The sequence below is a fragment of the Pyrenophora tritici-repentis genome, chromosome 1 (genome assembly GCF_003171515.1).
Source record: "Pyrenophora tritici-repentis strain M4 chromosome 1, whole genome shotgun sequence".
In the NCBI taxonomy this organism is placed as follows: Eukaryota; Fungi; Ascomycota; class Dothideomycetes; order Pleosporales; family Pleosporaceae; genus Pyrenophora; species Pyrenophora tritici-repentis.
The window spans coordinates 2,225,336-2,245,081 of NC_089390.1; the positions used below are offsets into that span (position 1 = coordinate 2,225,336).

The window sequence follows — 19,746 nt, forward strand, 5'->3', positions numbered from 1 at the left end:
TGGGTACAGGTTGAATGGAGCCATGCTGACTGTCGACTGTCGTAATGATGTTGCGTTAATATGACTCATGATAGGTTGTGATGAATGATGTCATGCATCATGAGTCTTGGCAGATGTCTGACTACATAAGTCAGACTTGAGGTACAGAGGCAGGTACTGAGAACTTACTTGAGAGGATTTTTCCATCATGCTCAAGCTTGAAGAAGGGAGTTGAATTGAGAAGTTGGGTGAGTGGGTGGGTTGTGGAGCATGCGGCTCGGGAAGCGAGAGTGCTAAATATTGACAACGACGTAACCCTGGACGTGTCACTGTCTGCACAAGCCGTTCACAGATGGAACATTAGTTTTATTCACGAGGTAGCAAAGTGAGTCTGAACAGGTGGCGGTGTCTGTACCGACTAGGATTACTATCATGCGACTATGTTTCCAGACCAAATTTGGCCGCAGGCCGTAAGTGATCAGGCTTGTATCGCACATGCATCTAAGTGCTCGTTGATATCCGACTCTGCCATTCTAAGATTGCAGATTGGGCAATTGACCAACAGCCTCTTCTGCGTGACTGGGTCGCCGTCTGTGTCTGATCGTTGCCGTTTTTGTGTTGCTTGCGAAGATGTAGAAGCAGAAGCTGGGGAAACTACGTCTCCGATGCTCGATGTCGCCGTCTTCCCACGACTCGATACAGCCGTCGAGGTTTTATCCTCTGTGCTAGCGTCGATGGACCGACCGGAAGTGTCACCTTCAGTTGCGGTCCCTTTCTTAGCTCCGACTGTAATCCAGCTGTCAAGCTTGTTCTTCTGTTTGCCTGCTCGCTCCTTGGCGCTCATAGCATCCAGCTGCTTCTTTGTGGGCGCAGGTTCCTGGATTTTGGTATAGGCGCCTCCGCATTCGGCCTGGTGTCTCTCCCACCACGTGTCGCTCCTGCCCGGGGCTCTGTTCATGCTACGTTTGACTAGGCCAAAGTACGGCGGCTGGGTCTGGCAAGGCCCATTGCACTGCCAGACATGGGTCCGGTAGCTCTCGACTTCATCGTGAAAGGTGTGGTAGATTGTGACAGCGTAGTTGCCGTGGTTGTTAAGGGCGTCTGCAAGCAGCTGGAAGCCTGGTCCATGGCCTGTTCCGTCTCCGCGTGAGTGGCTCCAGGAGGTGGCGATGAAAAAGTAGGCGTGTATAGCTTCATGTAGCAAAGTGTTGATAGTGTCGTCGCGTGGACGGTACTGTAGCAGCGGCGTGCTCAGCTTGAGGCGGATGCGGGTGAAGCTGCCGCTTTCGGGGTCCTTGGACAATTCACAGATTCCGGCGCACTGCGATTGGCATTGTTAGCCGGTGTTTGACATGGCAGTCTAGAAGTGGGTGGGGCGACGGCCGCGGTCCGTGACGGTAACACGCGGGCGGCTTCAGGTGTCCTGGCTGAGACAGTGGCAGAAACGGACTGGCGCAGCGTGGTTGTTGTAAACTCTGACCAAAATAAAGTCGACGTACGAGCGTTAGACGAGGCGACCAAATGACTTGGACACGGGATAGGAGAAGATTTCGAAAGTAGAGGACGTCGTAGAGGGCAAACAAGTCGTGCACGTCGACGAATGGCTCTCCATTGCGCCGAATGACATGGATACTGCTCAAGGCCCGCTGTTGCTTATCCGAGAGCGTTTCCAGTGTCGCAATAGCGGCCAGTGCAGCGTCGAGGTCGGTGGCGGGCATGACAGATGCGAAACATAGTTGGAGTGGCTAGTGTCCAGGGTCTTTGGGCAGGCTGATCTCGGGTGAAAAGCACTGCAGGGCTGACATGGGAGGGACGTGGGGACATGGGGACAGGGGACATGGGACATGGGACATGGGGGACGTGGATGCTATTGCTATGTATTGCTATTGCTATGTATTGCTATTGCTACGCATGAGCCGGCCTAGTGGCTTCGGAATGATTGCCTTGGCCAGTGTGTGCACGCATCGCTAACGACTATGCAACCCAACGCCCAAGAGCGCCGTGCCTTGTGGCTATTCTGCGCCCCTTGCGTCGTAGCAATTTCAGCAGTTTGGCAGTGGCAGCAGCATTTGACTGTTTACCCCTGAACACGTAGTAGATTTACCGTGTGCGCGTAGATCGATCCCCTATATCCACGCCGTGTGGGCGGGAGATATTAAGCCTCGCTATGACGCATTGCTCTCCACATGCCTAGGACTGTCGACTGTCGATGCTGCCAAACTGCTCTCCCACCACGCACGTGCATGCTCCCCGAATACACCGTGCAAGTGCAAGAAGCCAAGATCCCACGACTGGTCCACGCATGTGCGCGACTGCAGACACGCTTGACAGACATGGCTGCCATCGACTCCACACCGCGGGCCGTTGATCTCGTCCGGTCCGCCTCTCAGAGCTCGACCATATCCAACCCACCCAGGAACCGCAGTTTGCAGCGTGTGCGCCCGTCGAAGCGCAGCTCAAACACTTCTCTAAGCCGCAGTCGTAGCCGAGCTGCCTCTCCGGACGTCGACACAAAGAGCCTCACATCGTTCCCCTCACTATCGCCCAGCCCAGACACGTCCCCGGCACAGTCGCGCCCAAACGGCTGGTTTCGTTCCACGCCAGCGCCCGAGGAAGTCGTGAAGAATGCCGAAAACAGGCCCACAGCCTCGCCGGATACGGTCAAGGCAATGCCGCCACCGGATCTCCCCAAGAGCCCTACTCCAGCCTCGACAGTGCGAAAGGTCACCAAGTCGACCCAGCAGATTGTGGGCAGTCTGGTAGCAGCCACGACCACTGCAGACCGGTCCGCCCTTTTCGACGACACCCCAGCCGAATCCGCAAACGTGCCTGGCAACCTGCATTTCGCCAGCGACGAGAACGTTCAGGATGCATTGCGACAGACGGGTGCTGTGGCACTGGTGAAGCAGCTCGCGGGCGATCTGGCGCAGCGCGATGCTCAGATTACAGCCCTGCGGAGACGGGCCGAGGAGCGGGAGCGGATGCTGAGGAAGATGCTCCAAGAGTGCGAAGTCTCCAACATGGACATTGAGAACAGGCTGCGCGAACTGGAGAAGAGCAAAGAGCAGGACAATGGCCTGACAAAGACACGAACCCGGGGCGATAGTGGGCCCACTGGACTGCACCCGGACGACCCCATGGAAGACCGGCTCGCGAGGGCCATGGAAGACGAGCTCGCTGAGCATCCGGATGCGCTGGGCATTGACACGGGCGGTGCGACACCATTGGCAGATGTCATGTCCATTGACTCTGTCGCGTCCGACGCTCGCGATACCACAAAGTCAAACTGGAAGAGCTATATTTGGACAGGGACGAGCAGGAAGAGCAGCAGAGCACCGTCTGTAGCAAGTCTGGTTGACAGGGAGGCAGAGACTCTAGCAGGGCATGGCCGGTCGCGTGCATCTAGCGGAGCGAAACCAGCCCGAAAAGCCCTCGCAAACGATACCTTTATACCCCCCGCTGGCGCCATACCCGCATTGCGCAGACTCAATAGTCAAGACGCTTCAGAGACATCGCCGCGTAGATCGTCGTCGGTATCGCTGGCAAGCTGGGCGTTGAAAATGGTGGCGGGCAACAACCTGAGTCCCAGCAAATCCAGCAGCATGCGAGGCCGTCCATCTCTCGCATCCGATGCTGTCGATCGTGCCCCTTCTGTGGACTCGACCAAGACTGCAAAGTCCGCAAAGTCATCTTTAGCCAGCACGCAAAGGCGAGGACGAGCCCTGGGTCCGAACGGGACTATCAAGAGCATCTCGATAGAACAGTCCAAAAGCCCGTCTGGCAGTGTTGGTCCAGCTCCACCAACTCGTGGAATGAGCAACCTTGGCCCTGTTGAGATGGATCGTATCTTGCCTGAAGACTCGCGCCCCCCAACGCTAGTACAGCAGCACAATCGCTTCGTCGGGAGCAGTGAGTACTTGACCGATAGATTCGGCTTCATTTACGACCAGCGCCGAAAGAAGAGGCAGAGTGAGGCTGCGGCGGAGTTGATGAAGCAGAAGCGAAGCAGCAATGTGGAATCACTAGTCGATGGCAGGACTGTACTTAACAGCCTCGCAAACGACGAGGACCCCAACGAGGCCAGTCCGGCCGCTGCTGACCAGAATGACGGTACCACACGTCCGTCCAGCTCAGACTCGGACAATCAAGCCACCCAGCCAACAAGTAAGACATGGGCTGATTATTTGAAACTCGCCACCCATCCGACTGAACTGCTTTCACATACTCCATCTGCTGCCCCCATTACAACGGTCGAAACTGCTGAAGGCGAGACGTCTACTTTCAAAATTGGCCAGAACCAGATCACCTTGATGAAGCGAGGATCTGTGCCAACTACCAGCATCACCTCTGAACCATCACCATCTCGCACCGTTTCGGGTAATTCGGACATTTCTCCCGCCATGGTCTCGCCAGGGCCTGCCACACCTATCAGCCAATATCCACCTTCTATTGATCCAGTGCAGTCTCTGCTTGAACAAATGAGTGAGCTGCATGATAACCTCCAAAAAGAGAGGACCATCAAATGGAATGACTTTCTACGTAAAGTACGTGCTCAGAACAAGCGCGAAGGGGAAGTTGCCAGTATCGCTGAGAATGGCAAGGGTAATGCCATGCCAGAAACCTTCCTTGCGGATGGTGAATTGGTAGGCATTGCAGGCTTGGGCAATAAGGGTAAGATTGGGCGTGCAAAATGGCAGGAATTTCGACGCCTTGTGCTTGGTGGCATTCCAGTGAATATGCGAGCCGCGATTTGGGCTGAAGGAAGTGGAGCGTTGCATTTGCGCACTCCGGGCTATTATGAGGATTTGGTCAAGAATGGTGAAGACGACCCCACAATCGCAACCCAGATCCAGATGGACATTACTCGCACACTCACTGACAACATCTTCTTCCGCACCGGCCCCGGCGTACAAAAGCTTCAGGAGGTACTGCTCGCCTACTCTCGCCGTAACCCAGAGGTTGGATACTGCCAGGGCATGAACCTGATCGCCGCCTGCTTGCTACTTATCATGCCCACACCCGAAGACGCATTCTGGGTACTCACCGCCATGGTCGAAGAGATCCTACCCCAGCACTACTACGATCAGCACCTCCTCACCTCGCGCGCCGACCAAACCGTCCTCCGCTCTTACGTCAGCGAGATCCTCCCCCGCCTCTCAGCCCACCTCGACGAGCTAGAAATCGAGCTCGAAGCTCTAACCTTTCAATGGTTCCTCTCCGTCTTCACCGACTGCCTCTCAGCCGAAGCCCTCTTCCGTGTCTGGGACGTTGTCCTCTGCATGCACGACGGCTCCACTTTCTTGTTTCAAATCGCTCTCGCCCTACTCAAGTTGAACGAAAAAGCGCTGCTTCAATGTGACACACCAGCTGGCGTATACCACTACATCAACCACCAAATGACCAACCATGCCATCAGCATCGACGGCCTCATCCAAGCCTCCGACGCCCTCGGCCGCGTCATCAAACGCAAAGACGTAGAAGACCGTCGCGCAAAAGCCGTCGCCCACGAGGAAGAACTCATGCGCCAACGCGAGGAAGCCCGTCAAGAACGCGCCCAGAAACGGGCAAGCAAAATCTCAACCGACGACGACGTGCCTGTAACTGCTATTCCCATCCCTGCGACTGAGCCAGAAGCCGAAAGCATAAAGTCCCTCTCTGCTAGCCTCGACGCAGAGTTGTCAATGCAGACTGGTCCCATGCGTACGCCGCTTAGTAGCGCGAGTAAGCGCGAGGAAGAAGAGGAAGAAGCTGAGAGTTTGAATCGCAGTCTCGAGGTTATGAATAGGACACCTATGCCTATGGATGAGGAGTTTACGTGGCGTGCTTGATTATGCGTCGGGGTTCATCCCATTTTTTGGTTTGGTCTGGTTTGGTGTTTGTGTTTTGCGAAAAGATAGATATACCCCTGCCCCCCCCCCCCCCGCCGCTCATTTTCCTCTTCTACTTTCACATTCGTTCCTTGGGACTGTTTGTGTATTACTTTTCTTTCTTGTTTCTTTGGAATGGCTCAGATTGGATATTTTGGGCATTGATACCCCTCCTCCCTCTCCTTTTTCTTCCCTCTTCATGGGCCTGTTTTATGTTTTTACGTTTATGGTATTGTCATTGGCTAGATAAGTTGCCAGCACAAGCAAGTAAGCAAGCAAGTAAGCAAGCAAGCATGCGTGGTGCATGAGATAGTTGGCATCGGGAAAAGCGCAAAGTAGGAAGAATGAAAACAAACAACTACGTACATTAGCGATATTCATGTGCAAACATGATGACATGCATGCACTGTCAAGTAAGGCGTAACGTCATCACGACCACAGCACATGTGTATCATGTGATTTCAATGTTGGGAGAAATTGCATGTCACATTGTTAAGTGTTTTCTAGCTACCTTAGTCAAGCAGCTTGAAGCAAGTATCTTCCTTGCTCAAACTCCGCATCTCATGTCAATCAATACACGTGCTGCATTTTCGCTCCTTCCAACCCCAACAGCGGCCACCTAGCTTGACCCGGGCTGACAGTTACTTCCTGTCTTGTCTACCAAAGCGGAAAGTAACTGGTCGGCGCAGGAGGTAGACCGCTGCCAAATACCACTCGTCCTGATCGTCTTCATCTTCAGAGCTCTCGTCATCCTCCAAGAGACTCACGGCGCGTGCCCTCAATCCACGCTTCTTATTGCCCTTCTTCGTCACCCCGGTCTTCACGTGCCCGTGTGGGCGGCGCTGGGAGAGAGGCATGTTCTGATTGTCGAAAACCTCTTCAACTATCATCTTCCAGGAAGAAGTAGTTACCACTCAACTTCTGTTCCTGGTCAAGTTGCGACTTGTCCTTGTTGATACGAGGACGGAACGAATTGGGGTCACGACGGAAGGTGACATCCAAGTTCTTCAAGAAACTGTTGCAACCAGTAAGGAGGGACTCGGGCTTATTGGCGCGGGCATTGACAGCAGGTTGGCCGTCAAAGACAATGACACGGTCAGCGAGGTAGGTGGCCATGATGAAATCGTGCTCGACGACGAAAGCAGTCTTCTTGGAGTGCATGATGAAGCGCTTGATGACACGAGATGCAACAATACGCTGCTCGGAGTCGAGGTAGGCACTTGGCTCGTCGATAAGATAGATTTCGGCTGGCATACCAAGGGCCAAGACAATGGCGACACGCTGCAACTCGCCACCAGACAGGTTTTGCACTTCCTGGTCAATGAAGTCGTCCATCTTGAGGGGCTTGTAGACGTCGGTTTGGAACTGGGGGCTGAGGAAAGCTGCCTTGATCTTCTTGAAGAAAAGTTGACGGACCGTTCCCTGAAACTTGGGTGTGATAGTCTGCGGCTTCATGCTGATGCTCATCTTGGGGACCTTGGTGTCGCCATCAGGCTGCAGAGCGCCGGCAAGCATCTTACAGAAAGTAGTCTTTCCAGTGCCGTTCTCACCCATCATGACAATAATCTCAGAGTCGGTGAAGGCGCCAGATTCGATGCTCAGGTGGAAGCCTCCTAGAGTCTTTTCCATGGCAGGGTACTGGTAGCCGCGGTTGTGGTCAACCATGTATTCGTCACCGGCCTCGGCAATGCGGAACTGAAGCGATTCTTCACGGAAGCGCAAGTTCTCAGTGGGAATGTTTCCATCCAAAAAGATGTTGATACCTTCACGGACTGATGCCGGGAGGGTGACTACACCGTAAACAGCTGGCTTACCGTAAAGGACGCAGATGAAGTCGGAGAGATAATCAAGGACGGACAAGTCGTGCTCGACAACGATAACGTAGTCGTTGGGGCGGAGAAGACTACGAATCTTTCGGGCAGCGGCAAGACGCTGCTTGACATCCAAGAAAGACGACGGCTCGTCGAACATGTATACATCGGCTTGCTGAACGCAGACGAGGGCGATGGCGAAACGCTGCAGCTCTCCACCAGAAAGTTGTCCGACATCACGGTCAAAGATGTGTCGCAACTCAAGGTCATCAATCATTTCGTCAAGGTTCTCCATCTGCGAGCGGGCTTGGATGAGCTTGCCGACGGTGCGTTCGGCGGACTTGATGGCCTTGGGGATCTGGTCGACATACTGGGGTTTGACTACAGCCTTGAGGTTGTCTTCCAAGACCTTGGTGAAGTAGTTCTGGAGTTCCGAACCACGGAAGTATTTGAGAATCTCCTCCCAGTCAGGGGGGTTATCATACCGACCCAAGTTGGGTTTGAGCTTGCCACTCAAGATCTTCAGCGCTGTGCTCTTTCCGATACCGTTTGTACCGACTAGTCCCAAAACCTGGCCCGGACGGGGCATAGGCAGTCTGTGCAGCTTGAAGCTGTTTGCCGAGTATCGATGCGTGACCTGGGTCTCGAGGTTGGTGGGCAAGTTGATGATGTTGATGGCGTCAAAGGGGCACTTCTTGGGGCAGATACCACACCCAATACATAGCCGCTCAGAGATGAAGGCGATCTTGGAGGAGCCGTCTACTTCGATGCACAGCTTGCCCGTACGGACGACGGGACATGACTTTTTGCATTCTTGTCGGCATTTCTGGGAAGTGTTAGGAGAGGTAAGGGGCGAGAGAGAGGTAGGTTGGTGGATGAGTGGCACTTGCCTTTGGCTTGCACTGTCACGTCGAACATCCTCACGTTAGCCATGACCAAATTTTGTGTGTGGAGGGGTAGTGGGGTACCTTGTCCGAGTTGACAATGGCAATACTAGGACGTTGTCAGTCGCAAACACATGCAATGGTTCACAATGGGCCACATACCGGGTGAGCTTGTCAGACATGTTTGTGGCGACCAGGATTGTCGTGGGTTTGCCCTATCGTAGATGACAGCAAACGTCGTTGTTGGTGGGGAATTTGGAGGCTCAGTGCGCGCGAAGACTCGACAATAGCAGACTACCCAGGCAGGCTGACAGGCGAAAGCTGGGGGAGAGGCGCAGGCTATTGTGCTCCAACGTCTGCACCGAGTGAAGGAGGCGTGAGAAAGGTGGAGAGGACTGCACAATAGGCAAACTGACGTTGTTCGCATTCAAGCCGTGGTAAGCGTTTTGGCCCTTGTTCTGATTGGGTGGGCGGCGGGTGCGATAGTGGTTAGCGCGAAAGCGAGGCGCTGGCCTGCTGCTTGCAAGCCCCGACCATACCTAAGGAAACTCCACAACCCTCACCACGACCGACACTTCACCCTACCCAGACCACACCCCACACCCCATATCGAGGGTATCTTGGACATGGACTGTACGTATATCTACTTTTAAGTCTTCCGTCGCGTAGTTTCCCTGCACAAACCCGTCGGCGCTGCCTGGTGCTGGCCTTGCCCAAGTCGATCAATCCATCACCATTTCACGCCCATGCATCCCGCAAGTCACTATTCACTCCTAGCACGGCCGCCCACTACGTAAAGAAGGCGCCCGCTTGCCCTCCACCCCCTCTATAGCACGCTCCGTCTTCCCACTGCTTCACGGCTCTCCACCGCCCTTTGTCTACTCAGCCCTCAACCACCACCTCCGCAATCCATCAGACTTCCATTGCTCGCGCCCTCGGCCTTGTTCTTGGGCGCTTTCTGGTTATTCTGAGTCGCGTAGTTTCGCTCTATCCAACGCGCCCGCTCCGAGCCACTCAGGCCCACGGAACGTGTGAATATCTTGCTGACCCTCTTCCACAGCCGCGTCCATCATGATGCCCTCTTCACCAGGCAATGTCGCCTCGTTACCATACACAAACGGTCATTTGTCGCCTCTCGTAGCCCATATGACGACCGCCGACAGCTCTTCTCCCCAAGCCGACAGCGATTTGTCCGACGCGAGAGAGGCTGCCGCAGCCGACCAAGCCTCCGATGTAGATGCGCCAGGCGAGGAGTACGACGAAGACGAGGAGATGGCTGCTGCTTCAGACTCGTCCGAGGACGTTGATGCCGAGGGCGAGCCGGACGGCGACTATGACTCTGACTCACCGCCGTCCGAACGGGCAGAGAGCAACCGCGCTCGCAGCTCATCAGAGGAGTCAACGAGGCCGACGAAGCGCAAGGCAAGCGAAGAGAAGGAGTATCCCATGGAGCAGAACCCTGAGCTATATGGTCTACGTCGCAGCGTATGTGGCCTACACGATCTTCCTCTCTTCACACAAGCTAACTGTAGCCTAGGGTCGTGCCCGCCACCAAGGTCGTCGCATCGTAAGTGACCTTCAGTTGACGAAAGAAGTCAGTATTAACAAAATTTAGGTCGATAGCAGTGATGAAGACGATGACTACAGTTCGGATCAGCCCCGTAAGCGACAAAGGACCGCTTCGCGCAAGAGTTTGTCTCCCCACCTTTCGCGTATGACCTTGTACTGACCCATGCTCCAGCCTCCAACCAACCAACACCCGTCTATCGCTCGACTGGCTCCGACTCTGAATCAGATGGCTATGTTGGCGCCCGTCGCAACATCCCGACCAAGAAGCAACGCCAACGTCAGCACGCCGTTGCTGCAGGCCGTGAACCACCATCACAAGCCGAAGTCCGATTTTCTGCTCGGCGCACAGCCCAAGTCGCGAATTACAACGAAGAAGAGGATGAGGACGAGTTCATAGAAGAGGATGATGAGATGACCCCCAACTACTGGGCGACCGCGACAGAAGACACTGGTCCCGTCATCGATAAGATTCTCGACCATCGACCGAAGGATGGATCAGGTAAGAGAGAACAGTCGTCTGCTATGCTAGCACCTGCTAACAGAGTCAGAAATTGATCCTTCCTTTGAGAAGAAGGACTTTGAGTACCTGGTAAGAGCAAATCATCACTCCTGCCATACGCAGTACTAATTCGATGCTTTCAGATCAAATGGCAAGACAAGGCACACTACCATTCGTCATGGGAAGACTACAAGACGGCAGCCTCGTACAAGGGCTACCGAAAGCTAGACAACTACTTCAAGGGCCCCGTCTCCAGCGACATGTACTTCCATAGCCGGAAGGACGAGGACCCTGAGGAGTTTGAGCAGCACATGGTTGCACGTGAAGCAGAGCGCGAGAGCCAACTCGACTTCCACGTCGTTGAGCGTGTCATCGACTCACGAGATGGTGAAGACGAGACTGACTACTTTGTCAAGTGTAAGTTCACTCACTCTCAGCCCCTGACCGGATTACCTAACATTGAGTAGGGAAAGGATTGACGTACGAGTTCTGCACCTGGGAACCAGCATCGCTCGTGAGTCGCTTGTCGCAGAGCGAGATCGATCGTTTCCTTGACCGCTCGTCGAACCGACCCTCCTCCGACCTCCGCGAGACGAACCCGAATACCCGCCGGAAGTTCGTCAAATTGGACGCGCAGCCCGACTACATCAAGTATGGTCAGCTAAGGTCGTTCCAACTTCAAGGTGTCAACTTCCTTGCGCATAACTGGTGTCGAGGCACCAACGTCATCCTGGCCGATGAGATGGGCCTGGGAAAGACGGTGCAGACTGTTTCCTTCATCAACTGGCTGAGGCATGATCGACACCAGGATGGTCCAATGATCTGCGTTGTACCGCTATCAACAATGCCTGCATGGGCCGACACTTTCAACAACTGGACCCCGGATGTCAATTATGTCATCTACACCGGTAGAGAGGAAGCCCGAGCGATCATTAGGGACAAAGAGCTTTTGGTCGATGGGAACACCAAGAAGATCAAATTCAACGTACTATTGACTACGTATGAATACGTCCTTGCCGACTGGCAGTTCCTGCAAAGCATCAAGTGGCAGTTCCTCGCCGTGGACGAGGCGCATCGACTGAAGAACCGCGATTCCCAGCTCTACGACAGGCTGCGGCAATTCAACGCACCGTGTCGACTACTCATCACGGGTACCCCCATTCAGAACACTCTGGGGGAGTTAGCTGCTCTCATGGATTTCCTCATGCCGGGGAAGATTAGCGTTGACGAGCACGTGGATCTCGCTTCAGAAGACGCCAGCCGAAAGCTTGCCGAACTCAGCGACGCGATTCAGCCGTACATGATTCGCCGTACCAAGGAGAAGGTCGAGAACGACCTGCCTCCCAAGTCTGAGAAGATTCTCCGTGTCGAACTGTCGGATATTCAGCTTGAATACTACAAGAATATCCTGACACGCAACTATGAGGCACTCAATGAAGGAGGTGTCGGCCACAAGCAGTCTCTACTGAACATTGTTATGGAGCTGAAGAAGGCTAGTAATCATGCCTTGCTTTTCCCCAACGCCGAAAACAAGCTTGTGAAGCCCGGCTCCTCGAAAGAGGAGACCCTGAAGGCTCTGATCACCTCTAGTGGCAAGATGATGTTGCTGGATCGCCTGCTTGGCAAGCTGAAGGCCGACGGCCATCGTGTCCTCATCTTCAGTCAAATGGTTCATATGCTGGACATTTTGACGGACTACCTCAAGCTGCGTAACTACTCATTCCAGCGTCTAGATGGCACAGTCCCAGCGGCTGATAGGAAGATTGCCATTGACCACTTCAACGCACCCGGTAGTGAGGACTATTGCTTCCTCTTATCTACTAGGGCTGGTGGTCTCGGTATCAACTTGATGACTGCAGACACTGTCGTCATCTTCGATTCCGACTGGAACCCTCAAGCTGACTTGCAAGCCATGGCTCGCGCCCATCGTATTGGTCAGCAGAAGCCTGTGAGTGTCTATCGTCTTGTCTCGAAAGACACCATCGAAGAAGAGATCCTGGAGCGCGCTCGTAACAAGCGTATGCTTGAGTTTATCACCATCCAGCGCGGTGTGACCGATCGTCAGCAGAAGGAGCTCAACGACAAGATGAGTCGCGCGGCTGCCGAGCCAAATTCTGCCGACGACATCAACAACATCCTCAAGCGCCGCGGACAGAAGATGTTCGAACAGTCGGGCAACCAGAAGAAGCTCGAAGAGCTTGACATTGACTCAGTCCTGGAGAACGCCGAGGAGCACAAGACGGAACAGGCCGCCGGTCTCACGTCGGATGGTGGTGAAGAGTTTCTCAAGAACTTCGAGTACACTGATGTCAAGATTGATCTCGAATGGGATGACATCATTCCCAAAGAAGAGCTTGAGGCGGTCAAGGCCGACATCCAACAGCGGAAAGACGAGGAAGAGACCCAGAAACTGCTTGAGGAGAGCGCTCCCAGGAAGCGCAAAGCTGCCTCATCAAGTGCACGAGAACAGCGAGCAGCGAAGAAGCGCGCGCTTGAGGCCACCCACATCGACGTTGATGACGACGAGCAATCAGAGCAAGATGACACCGTTGGGAAGGATCCCAAGCGCCCTCTTAATACAAAAGAAGTGCGGAATCTCATCGGAGCTTACTACCGATATGGTTCACTTGACGAACGTGCCGATGAGATGCTTCAGTCAGCGAAACTCGTGGGCCGAGATCTCACTGTAGTCAAAGCCACGCTAGATCAGATCGTCGCCGAGAGCACACGACTGGTCAAGGAAGAACAGACGAGGCTCAAGAACTTGGAGATTGAGGCTAAGCGCGCCATCACCAAAAAGGACAAGAAGGCCGTCTTGTTCGACTTCGGCAACGTAAAGAAGGTCAACGCTGAGACTATCCTTGAGCGTCCGGTTGAAATGCGCATCCTCAAGGAGGCCGTCGAGGCGACTCCTGATTGGCGTAACTTCCGAGTGCCAGATGCCATCAAGCCCGCGAGTTACTCTTGTCCTTGGGGCGCACGTGAAGATGGCATGTTGTGCATCGGCATCCAGCGTCACGGTTACGGTGCCTGGGTCAACATCCGCGATGATCCAGAGTTGGGACTGACTGACAAGTTCTATCTTGAAGAGCACCGTGTCGACAAGAAGGAGGAGCGCACCAAGGCTGAAGAGAAGAACGCCAAGTCTCCAGGCGCTGTGCATCTTGTTCGTCGTGCGAACTATCTTCTGACTGTTCTGAAGGACAAGAGCATTTCGGATCCAAGCGTTAAGAGGCTAATGGAGAACCATCACCGCAACAACAAGAAGAACCATCTCAACGCGGCACGTCGCACAGACAAGGCGAACAGTGTTTCTGCCAGCCCTGCACCTTCTGGTCCAATGCGAAAGATGGCTTCACGAGATTCGGAGCGTCCTTCGCAGCGTACGTACAGCAATGGCGAGAACCGACGGCCTGACAGCCGGACTGAGAGCCGCCAATACGATAGGAGTCGGGAGGACCGCCCTAGGAACAGCGACCAATACAGGCCTTCGGATGCTCACCGCAAGGAGTACCGGAATGACCGTGGTAGCGTTGATCGTCGTGCGCATATCACGGACCGGAACGGGACGCCAGAGAATCGTCGAAAGATCAATGGAGACCTGGATAGGCAGCGTATTCGAGACGACCGGCCCCGTCTTTCAGAGGACCGTCCACGTTCGCACAGCCAGAGTCAAGTACCCGATCGCTCTGTGGAGACGCCCAAGCCAAAGGAGAAGAAGGCTGACGACTTCCTTGAGCGGAAGCTTCGACCTGTGCGCGACAATCTCAGCCGCCTTAAAAAGGCAACGCCGAAGAACTACCCACAGAAGGATGCGATGGTTAAGGTGTTGAAGATTGAGTTAATTGCCATCGGCAACTTCATCCGTGCTGAAACGCGTGACAACCCAGAGCTCGAAGAGCGGCTATGGTAAGTTCCCTCGCCAAATGTTTCTATATACACATGCTAACAAGTCTTAGGGGTTACACGATCACCAACCACTGGCCTCGCCCTGGCGTCACTGTTCCCGCCATCAAGGGCATGTACAATAAGATGCTGAGCTCGGAGAAGCCGGCCTCTGGCGCGACAGGCACCAATGGGCAGAAGAACGGGGTTTAAATATCGTTGACGCATAACGTATTTGATATCCATCGCTCGTTCGAGCCCTTTAGAATCAGCATATGGGCGTTTTCGATTTGTACGGTGTGATACCGTCATGTATATTTGCAGCATAGCGTAGGTGTTCGGCTCGGTTGGACTACTCAAGAAATGTTTAGCTACGGGCACTTTTTTGGTTATGTGTTTCTTTCGTTGTATGCATGGACAGACCCAGTCAGGGTGAGCCAAGCGGTGTTCATGTTTTTGCGCGGTGGCGCAGTAAAAAGGCCGAGCTTCGGCTGTTGATAGAGCATTTGCGGTACTTGGGAAAGAGCGTGAGCATATTACAAGAGCGAAAGCATGTCTCTACAAAGAGGGGATGCCATTGTTAGCAGTTTGTAGATTCAGCGTCCTCTGCATCGATGCAAGACAGCAATGAACTACATGCATCACTACCCTGGTCACGTACGTGATGTGTGAATGTGTGGTGGCTGCGTATGTATTGTGCGCTCTCAATACCTATGGTTCCGACTCTTGTTCCATAGTACAGTAGACGTGACGAAAGATTATAGCAACGTTGCGAAGTTCGCGATCGTGAGCCCACTCGATCCCTTTGATTGCGGCACTTTGGAAGGATGAGACATGGTCACGCGAATCTCGTCGTATGCTAACCCATGGGTAAGGGATCTCCGTATCCCCACGCTGGATGTGAAGGCGGGGTGGTGCCCACTGGCCCACTCATGGGTGGGATGGTAAGCAGTTGAGGCATATTCGAGCATCACGATGGTGGCATTGCATGTCGGAAGCTAGGCGATCAAGTGCAGTGGAAAAAAAGGCGCATTGCGGTGAGTGCTATGGCGCAGTCTGAACATCAGTCACACGACAAGCAGTCGTATCTTGATGCGGCAAGGAGAAGCAAGTGGATTATGTGCGCTGGTGATGTGTGCAGGTCAGTTTGGCATCGCGTGGTGGTTGGGCGTGAGCGATGACGCACCAATTACAAGGGGGATTTTAGGGTGTGCGCGCAGCAGTGGGCGCCTTGCGTCGGCCACCATCAAGGTATCTTCGGCGCTATTCAAGCATGATTTAACGTAGACGTCTCGCAACACTCATAAATTCTCATAAATTCACTTGCAAATGTATCTTCCATTCTGACCATAGAATACTGACAATCATGGTGCGATCAAGGGACATGTTGATCTGCAGCCTGCTTCTCGGCGTACAGGCCGTCTGGGCCGCCCCACCAAAGGCGGCAGGAAGTGCAGGAAACAGCCGCAGTCCGGGTTCTGGGGCTACTGCTATGGGCGTAAGCAGCGCTACGAATGGCCAGCGGACGCTCAAGGGCAGATTCCTGCATATTACTGGTAAGTCAGCGACGTCTATTTGTCATGTACTGTACATGTAGTACTGGTACCCGTAGCTAACGTATCACTGTAGACTTCCATCCCGATCCTTTCTACAAGACATACGCGAGTACCACCTCGGATGCAGCCTGCCATCGCGAGCGTGGCCCGGCCGGCATTTATGGCGCAGAGACGACGGGCTGCGACTCGCCCTTTGCCCTCATCAACCAGACGTTTAGATGGATAAACGACAACTTGAAAAACGAAATCGACTTCATCGTGTGGACTGGTGACTCGGCGCGACACGATAATGACGACGCGATTCCGCGGACGCAAAAGCAGGTCATAGAGCAGAACGAGTACATGGTGTCAAAGTTCACAGAGGTTTTTGGACAGAACGGGCACGGTGGTGGTACGAATGCCTTTGCTATACCAATCGTGCCGACTTTTGGCAACAACGACATATTGCCTCACAACATCTTCACGAGCGGTCCAAATCGATGGACGACCAAATACCTGGATATCTGGCGTGGCTTCATACCGGAGGCACAGAGACATCAGTTTCAGCAGGGAGGATGGTTCTCTGTTGAGGTGATTCCGGGGAAGCTGGCCACCATAAGCCTGAACACCATGTAAGCAACCACTAAGAGTAACATTGGGGTTTGTTGCTAACACGCGCAGATACTTCTTCACTTCCAACTCTGCCGTCGACGGCTGCGCGAAGAAACACGAACCCGGCTACGAACACATGGAATGGCTGCGCATCCAGCTTCAACTCCTACGAGAACGCGGGATGAAAGCTATACTTATGGGTCATGTTCCACCCGCCCGAGTGGATGGCAAAGAGAGCTGGGACGAGACATGCTGGCAGAAATATGCCCTTTTTGAACGACAGTTTCGCGATGTCATTGTTGGCAATCTCTTTGGGCACATGAACATCGATCATTTCATGCTGCAGGATTTTGAGAGCATCGAAAAGGACACAGAAAATGGCCATATGGGGGTCTCTGTGCGCTCAGCTACATCGGGCAACGAGGTAGAACTCTTCGAGGATGGCGAGGTGACTGTCGCGTCGGCCACAGACTACCTACTCAACCTACGGCAGGCTTGGGCTCAACTTCCTGCGCCGCCGGTGAAGTCGAACAAGAAGTTACGTACAAAGTACAGTGACGAAGAGGAAGAGGAAGAGGAAGAGCAGGAAGATACAGTGTGGGATTGGCTCGCGTCCATGGTCTCAAGATCGTCAAAAGATCGGAAAGAGGAGAGGAAGAAATACCTCGAGAAAATCGGAGGCCAGTACGCTGAACGCTATGCAGTAACTCATGTTGCGCCGAGTATAGTACCAAACTACTTTCCTACACTCCGCATCATCGAGTACAACATTACTGGTCTAGAAAATTTCGACGTATCAACTGGCTCCAGCAGCCTACCAATCGTGGACGCGTCAGCCGGGCAGATGCCGATCGCTGCCACCGACTATGAGGATGACGAAGACTATGTAAGGCATCTTGAGACCGTACAGCGAATGAAGCACAGGGGCAAAAAGGACAAGAAGAAGCGGAAGTACAAGTTCGAAGTTCCGGACGGCCCTTCCAAAACTGCACCGCCTGGCCCTGCCTACTCACCGCAGACTCTTACTTGGACACGCTATGTTCAGTACTTTGCAAATCTCACTCGCATCAACAACGATTTTGTTGATTCACCACTGAACGCCGTCGTTGTTCAGGACACGTCTGCAAACGAGTTCGCTGTGAGCACCATCTTTGGATTCGAGATTGGCCCAGACGGCAAGATCAAACAGAAGAGGTGGAACGAAGGGAAACATAAGAAACATCAAGGCAAGCAGCCGCGACCTGAGCCACATCCTAATGAGTTTGTGTTTGAAGTAGAGTACGACACGAAGAAAGACAAAGGCTTTTCCGATCTCACCGTAAGACGATGGGTCGAGTATGCAAGGAAGATTGGCTCAGGCGAATCGAAATCGAAATTTGTCGATGTTGAAGAGGAGGAGGTTGTGAACGAGCATCTTGGAGAAGATGAATATGACGCCAAAAAAGGCAAGAAACACAACAAGGGAAAGAAGGGTAAACACCACAAGAAGCACGAGATGTCAAAAGAGTGGTTCACGTTTGCCAAGCGCGCATTTGTAGGGACCTTGGATCCACATGAGATTCAGGAGTTATTTGGCAGTGCATCAGCAACAGAGTCATTGGAAGGGGCGCAAGAGGTCATGGAGTTGTAAGCAAGAGAGAAGCGCGCGGTTCATGTTATGTTTGAGTGGGATGTTGAGGCACGGTATACCCTTTGATGTTTGGTGGCGTTTATATTTCCTTTTTCCAGCATCCCGTTGCTTGTATCTTGCATCAACCCTAGCTGGTCTTGTCTCGCTATTTAGGGCGTATGGCGATTGAACGCAGAGCTACGTGATAGATGATGAAGAAATGATTTGCATTGGTGCATGTTGTAAGGAAACATGTACTGGTATCTGACAACACTGGACTTTGCAACCTCTGCCACGTGTATTTTCCATCCGCGCAACAGATGATCGTGTTCGACATGCCTAATCGGGCAAGTATTGCTCAAAGAGTGGATTGAGGTGGATAATGCAGTGTCACCCTCCAATGCTTTTCACACGCGGGCAGGGACCAGATTATGCCCAATCAGGTAAGTTTCTAGAGGCGTGGATTGTAGCGGGTTGTTACTCTTTTCCTGGGTTGTTACTGGAGTGTCCCTGGAGTGCTCCGGGAAGGGTGTGTTACTCTAAACCCGTTTTTCCCTCCCAATATTCGTTTGTAAGTCGTGTGACCTTTAGTTTACGTTCGAGAAATAGAAGCAGATGAAGCCGGCGGCCATCTGACCAAGTGCATCGTCTACCGTGACTGAGCACCAAGACTGCTTGGCCGCTGCAATCAACAGCACTGACGATAAGTTGCCTACTTGGGATACCAACTACGGCAGTGAGAGGTTCACACGGCAATCCATATATTACACAAAATTGCTTCTTTGGACCATGGACTTCGGCGCGTTGGCTTGCGCAAGTTTGATTGTAATCAACGGCTTTTTGAGAAGTTGCCCTGTCAGGCAGGAGGCTTGCTTTGCTCTGTTGACAGCAAGCCCGTGGTCGATAGTTCACATAGACCCGCCTGTTCAGAACTGTTCTGGTGAACGCTTAAGGCTTCTGACAACGCAACGGCTTCTCAAACCAGGGTTGCTGGAATCCATGGCTGTGTGTGGACTGCCTATCTTGGACAAAGGGTCCAAGGGAGTGTGAAAGGTAGACTGTGGCTAATGTCGTCGATTATGCTTTGAAGAGTTGCCCATTCGGGCAGCTGTGGATCTTAAGGCCCTGGCACATACCACCTAGGTGACATGAAATACTTGACAGCGACAGCGTGGATAAAATCTCTCGATTATGTTTCTAATAGGCATATCTGGCGCTTACAAAGATTTCTGTATACTAGGCTGTCAAGTATTGTGTGTCACCTAGGTGGTGTACGAGGCGTAGTTTGCGAGGCGCCATTTCATTACTCCGAGTTACGTCATTGAAGGACATCTGTGCATCTCGATTGTCGCTTTATGTAATAGGGCTCCTCCATAGTCCATGTGATGTCTGTTGCTGGAGAGCAGCCAGTCGGGTGCGACGGAGCTTGGGAGTCAGCTACTTAGTGGCTTGGTTGACACCACGCGACACCAGGTCATCATCCCCTCTACATTTTT

The 19,746-nt window shown here is 53.2% G+C and overlaps 6 protein-coding genes across 6 annotated transcripts; 4 read left to right on the forward strand and 2 right to left on the reverse strand.

The window, feature by feature from the left end:
- Nucleotides 1-457: 457 nt before the first annotated feature.
- Nucleotides 458-1,697, reverse strand: PtrM4_008900 (SprT multi-domain protein; the record flags this gene model as incomplete). Its single annotated transcript, XM_001930865.1, has 2 exons — nt 458-1,300; nt 1,479-1,697. 2 exons carry the CDS (start codon nt 1,695-1,697, stop codon nt 458-460), a joined length of 1,062 nt encoding a protein of 353 aa, XP_001930900.1.
- Nucleotides 1,698-2,312: 615 nt separating this feature from the next.
- On the forward strand, nt 2,313-5,807 carry PtrM4_008910 (GTPase-activating protein; the record flags this gene model as incomplete). Its single annotated transcript, XM_066102907.1, has 1 exon — nt 2,313-5,807. One exon carries the CDS (start codon nt 2,313-2,315, stop codon nt 5,805-5,807), a length of 3,495 nt encoding a protein of 1,164 aa, XP_065965109.1.
- Nucleotides 5,808-6,725: 918 nt separating this feature from the next.
- Nucleotides 6,726-8,723, reverse strand: PtrM4_008920 (ATPase, RNase L inhibitor (RLI) protein; the record flags this gene model as incomplete). The annotated part of the gene is made up of 3 exons (XM_001930867.2): nt 6,726-8,483; nt 8,626-8,650; nt 8,704-8,723. 3 exons carry the CDS (start codon nt 8,721-8,723, stop codon nt 6,726-6,728), a joined length of 1,803 nt encoding a protein of 600 aa, XP_001930902.2.
- An 889-nt stretch (nt 8,724-9,612) lies between these two features.
- PtrM4_008930 (BUD22 multi-domain protein) lies at nt 9,613-10,156 on the forward strand (the record flags this gene model as incomplete). Its single annotated transcript, XM_066102908.1, has 2 exons — nt 9,613-10,026; nt 10,079-10,156. The coding sequence occupies 2 exons, from the start codon at nt 9,613-9,615 to the stop codon at nt 10,154-10,156; spliced, it is 492 nt and encodes a 163-aa protein (XP_065965110.1).
- Nucleotides 10,157-10,869: 713 nt separating this feature from the next.
- PtrM4_008940 (HepA, Superfamily II DNA-RNA helicase, SNF2 family) lies at nt 10,870-14,707 on the forward strand (the record flags this gene model as incomplete). Its single annotated transcript, XM_001930868.2, has 3 exons — nt 10,870-11,026; nt 11,077-14,518; nt 14,569-14,707. The coding sequence occupies 3 exons, from the start codon at nt 10,870-10,872 to the stop codon at nt 14,705-14,707; spliced, it is 3,738 nt and encodes a 1,245-aa protein (XP_001930903.2).
- Nucleotides 14,708-16,392: 1,685 nt separating this feature from the next.
- On the forward strand, nt 16,393-18,271 carry PtrM4_008950 (uncharacterized protein; the record flags this gene model as incomplete). The annotated part of the gene is made up of 2 exons (XM_001930869.2): nt 16,393-16,661; nt 16,711-18,271. 2 exons carry the CDS (start codon nt 16,393-16,395, stop codon nt 18,269-18,271), a joined length of 1,830 nt encoding a protein of 609 aa, XP_001930904.2.
- Nucleotides 18,272-19,746: the final 1,475 nt, after the last annotated feature.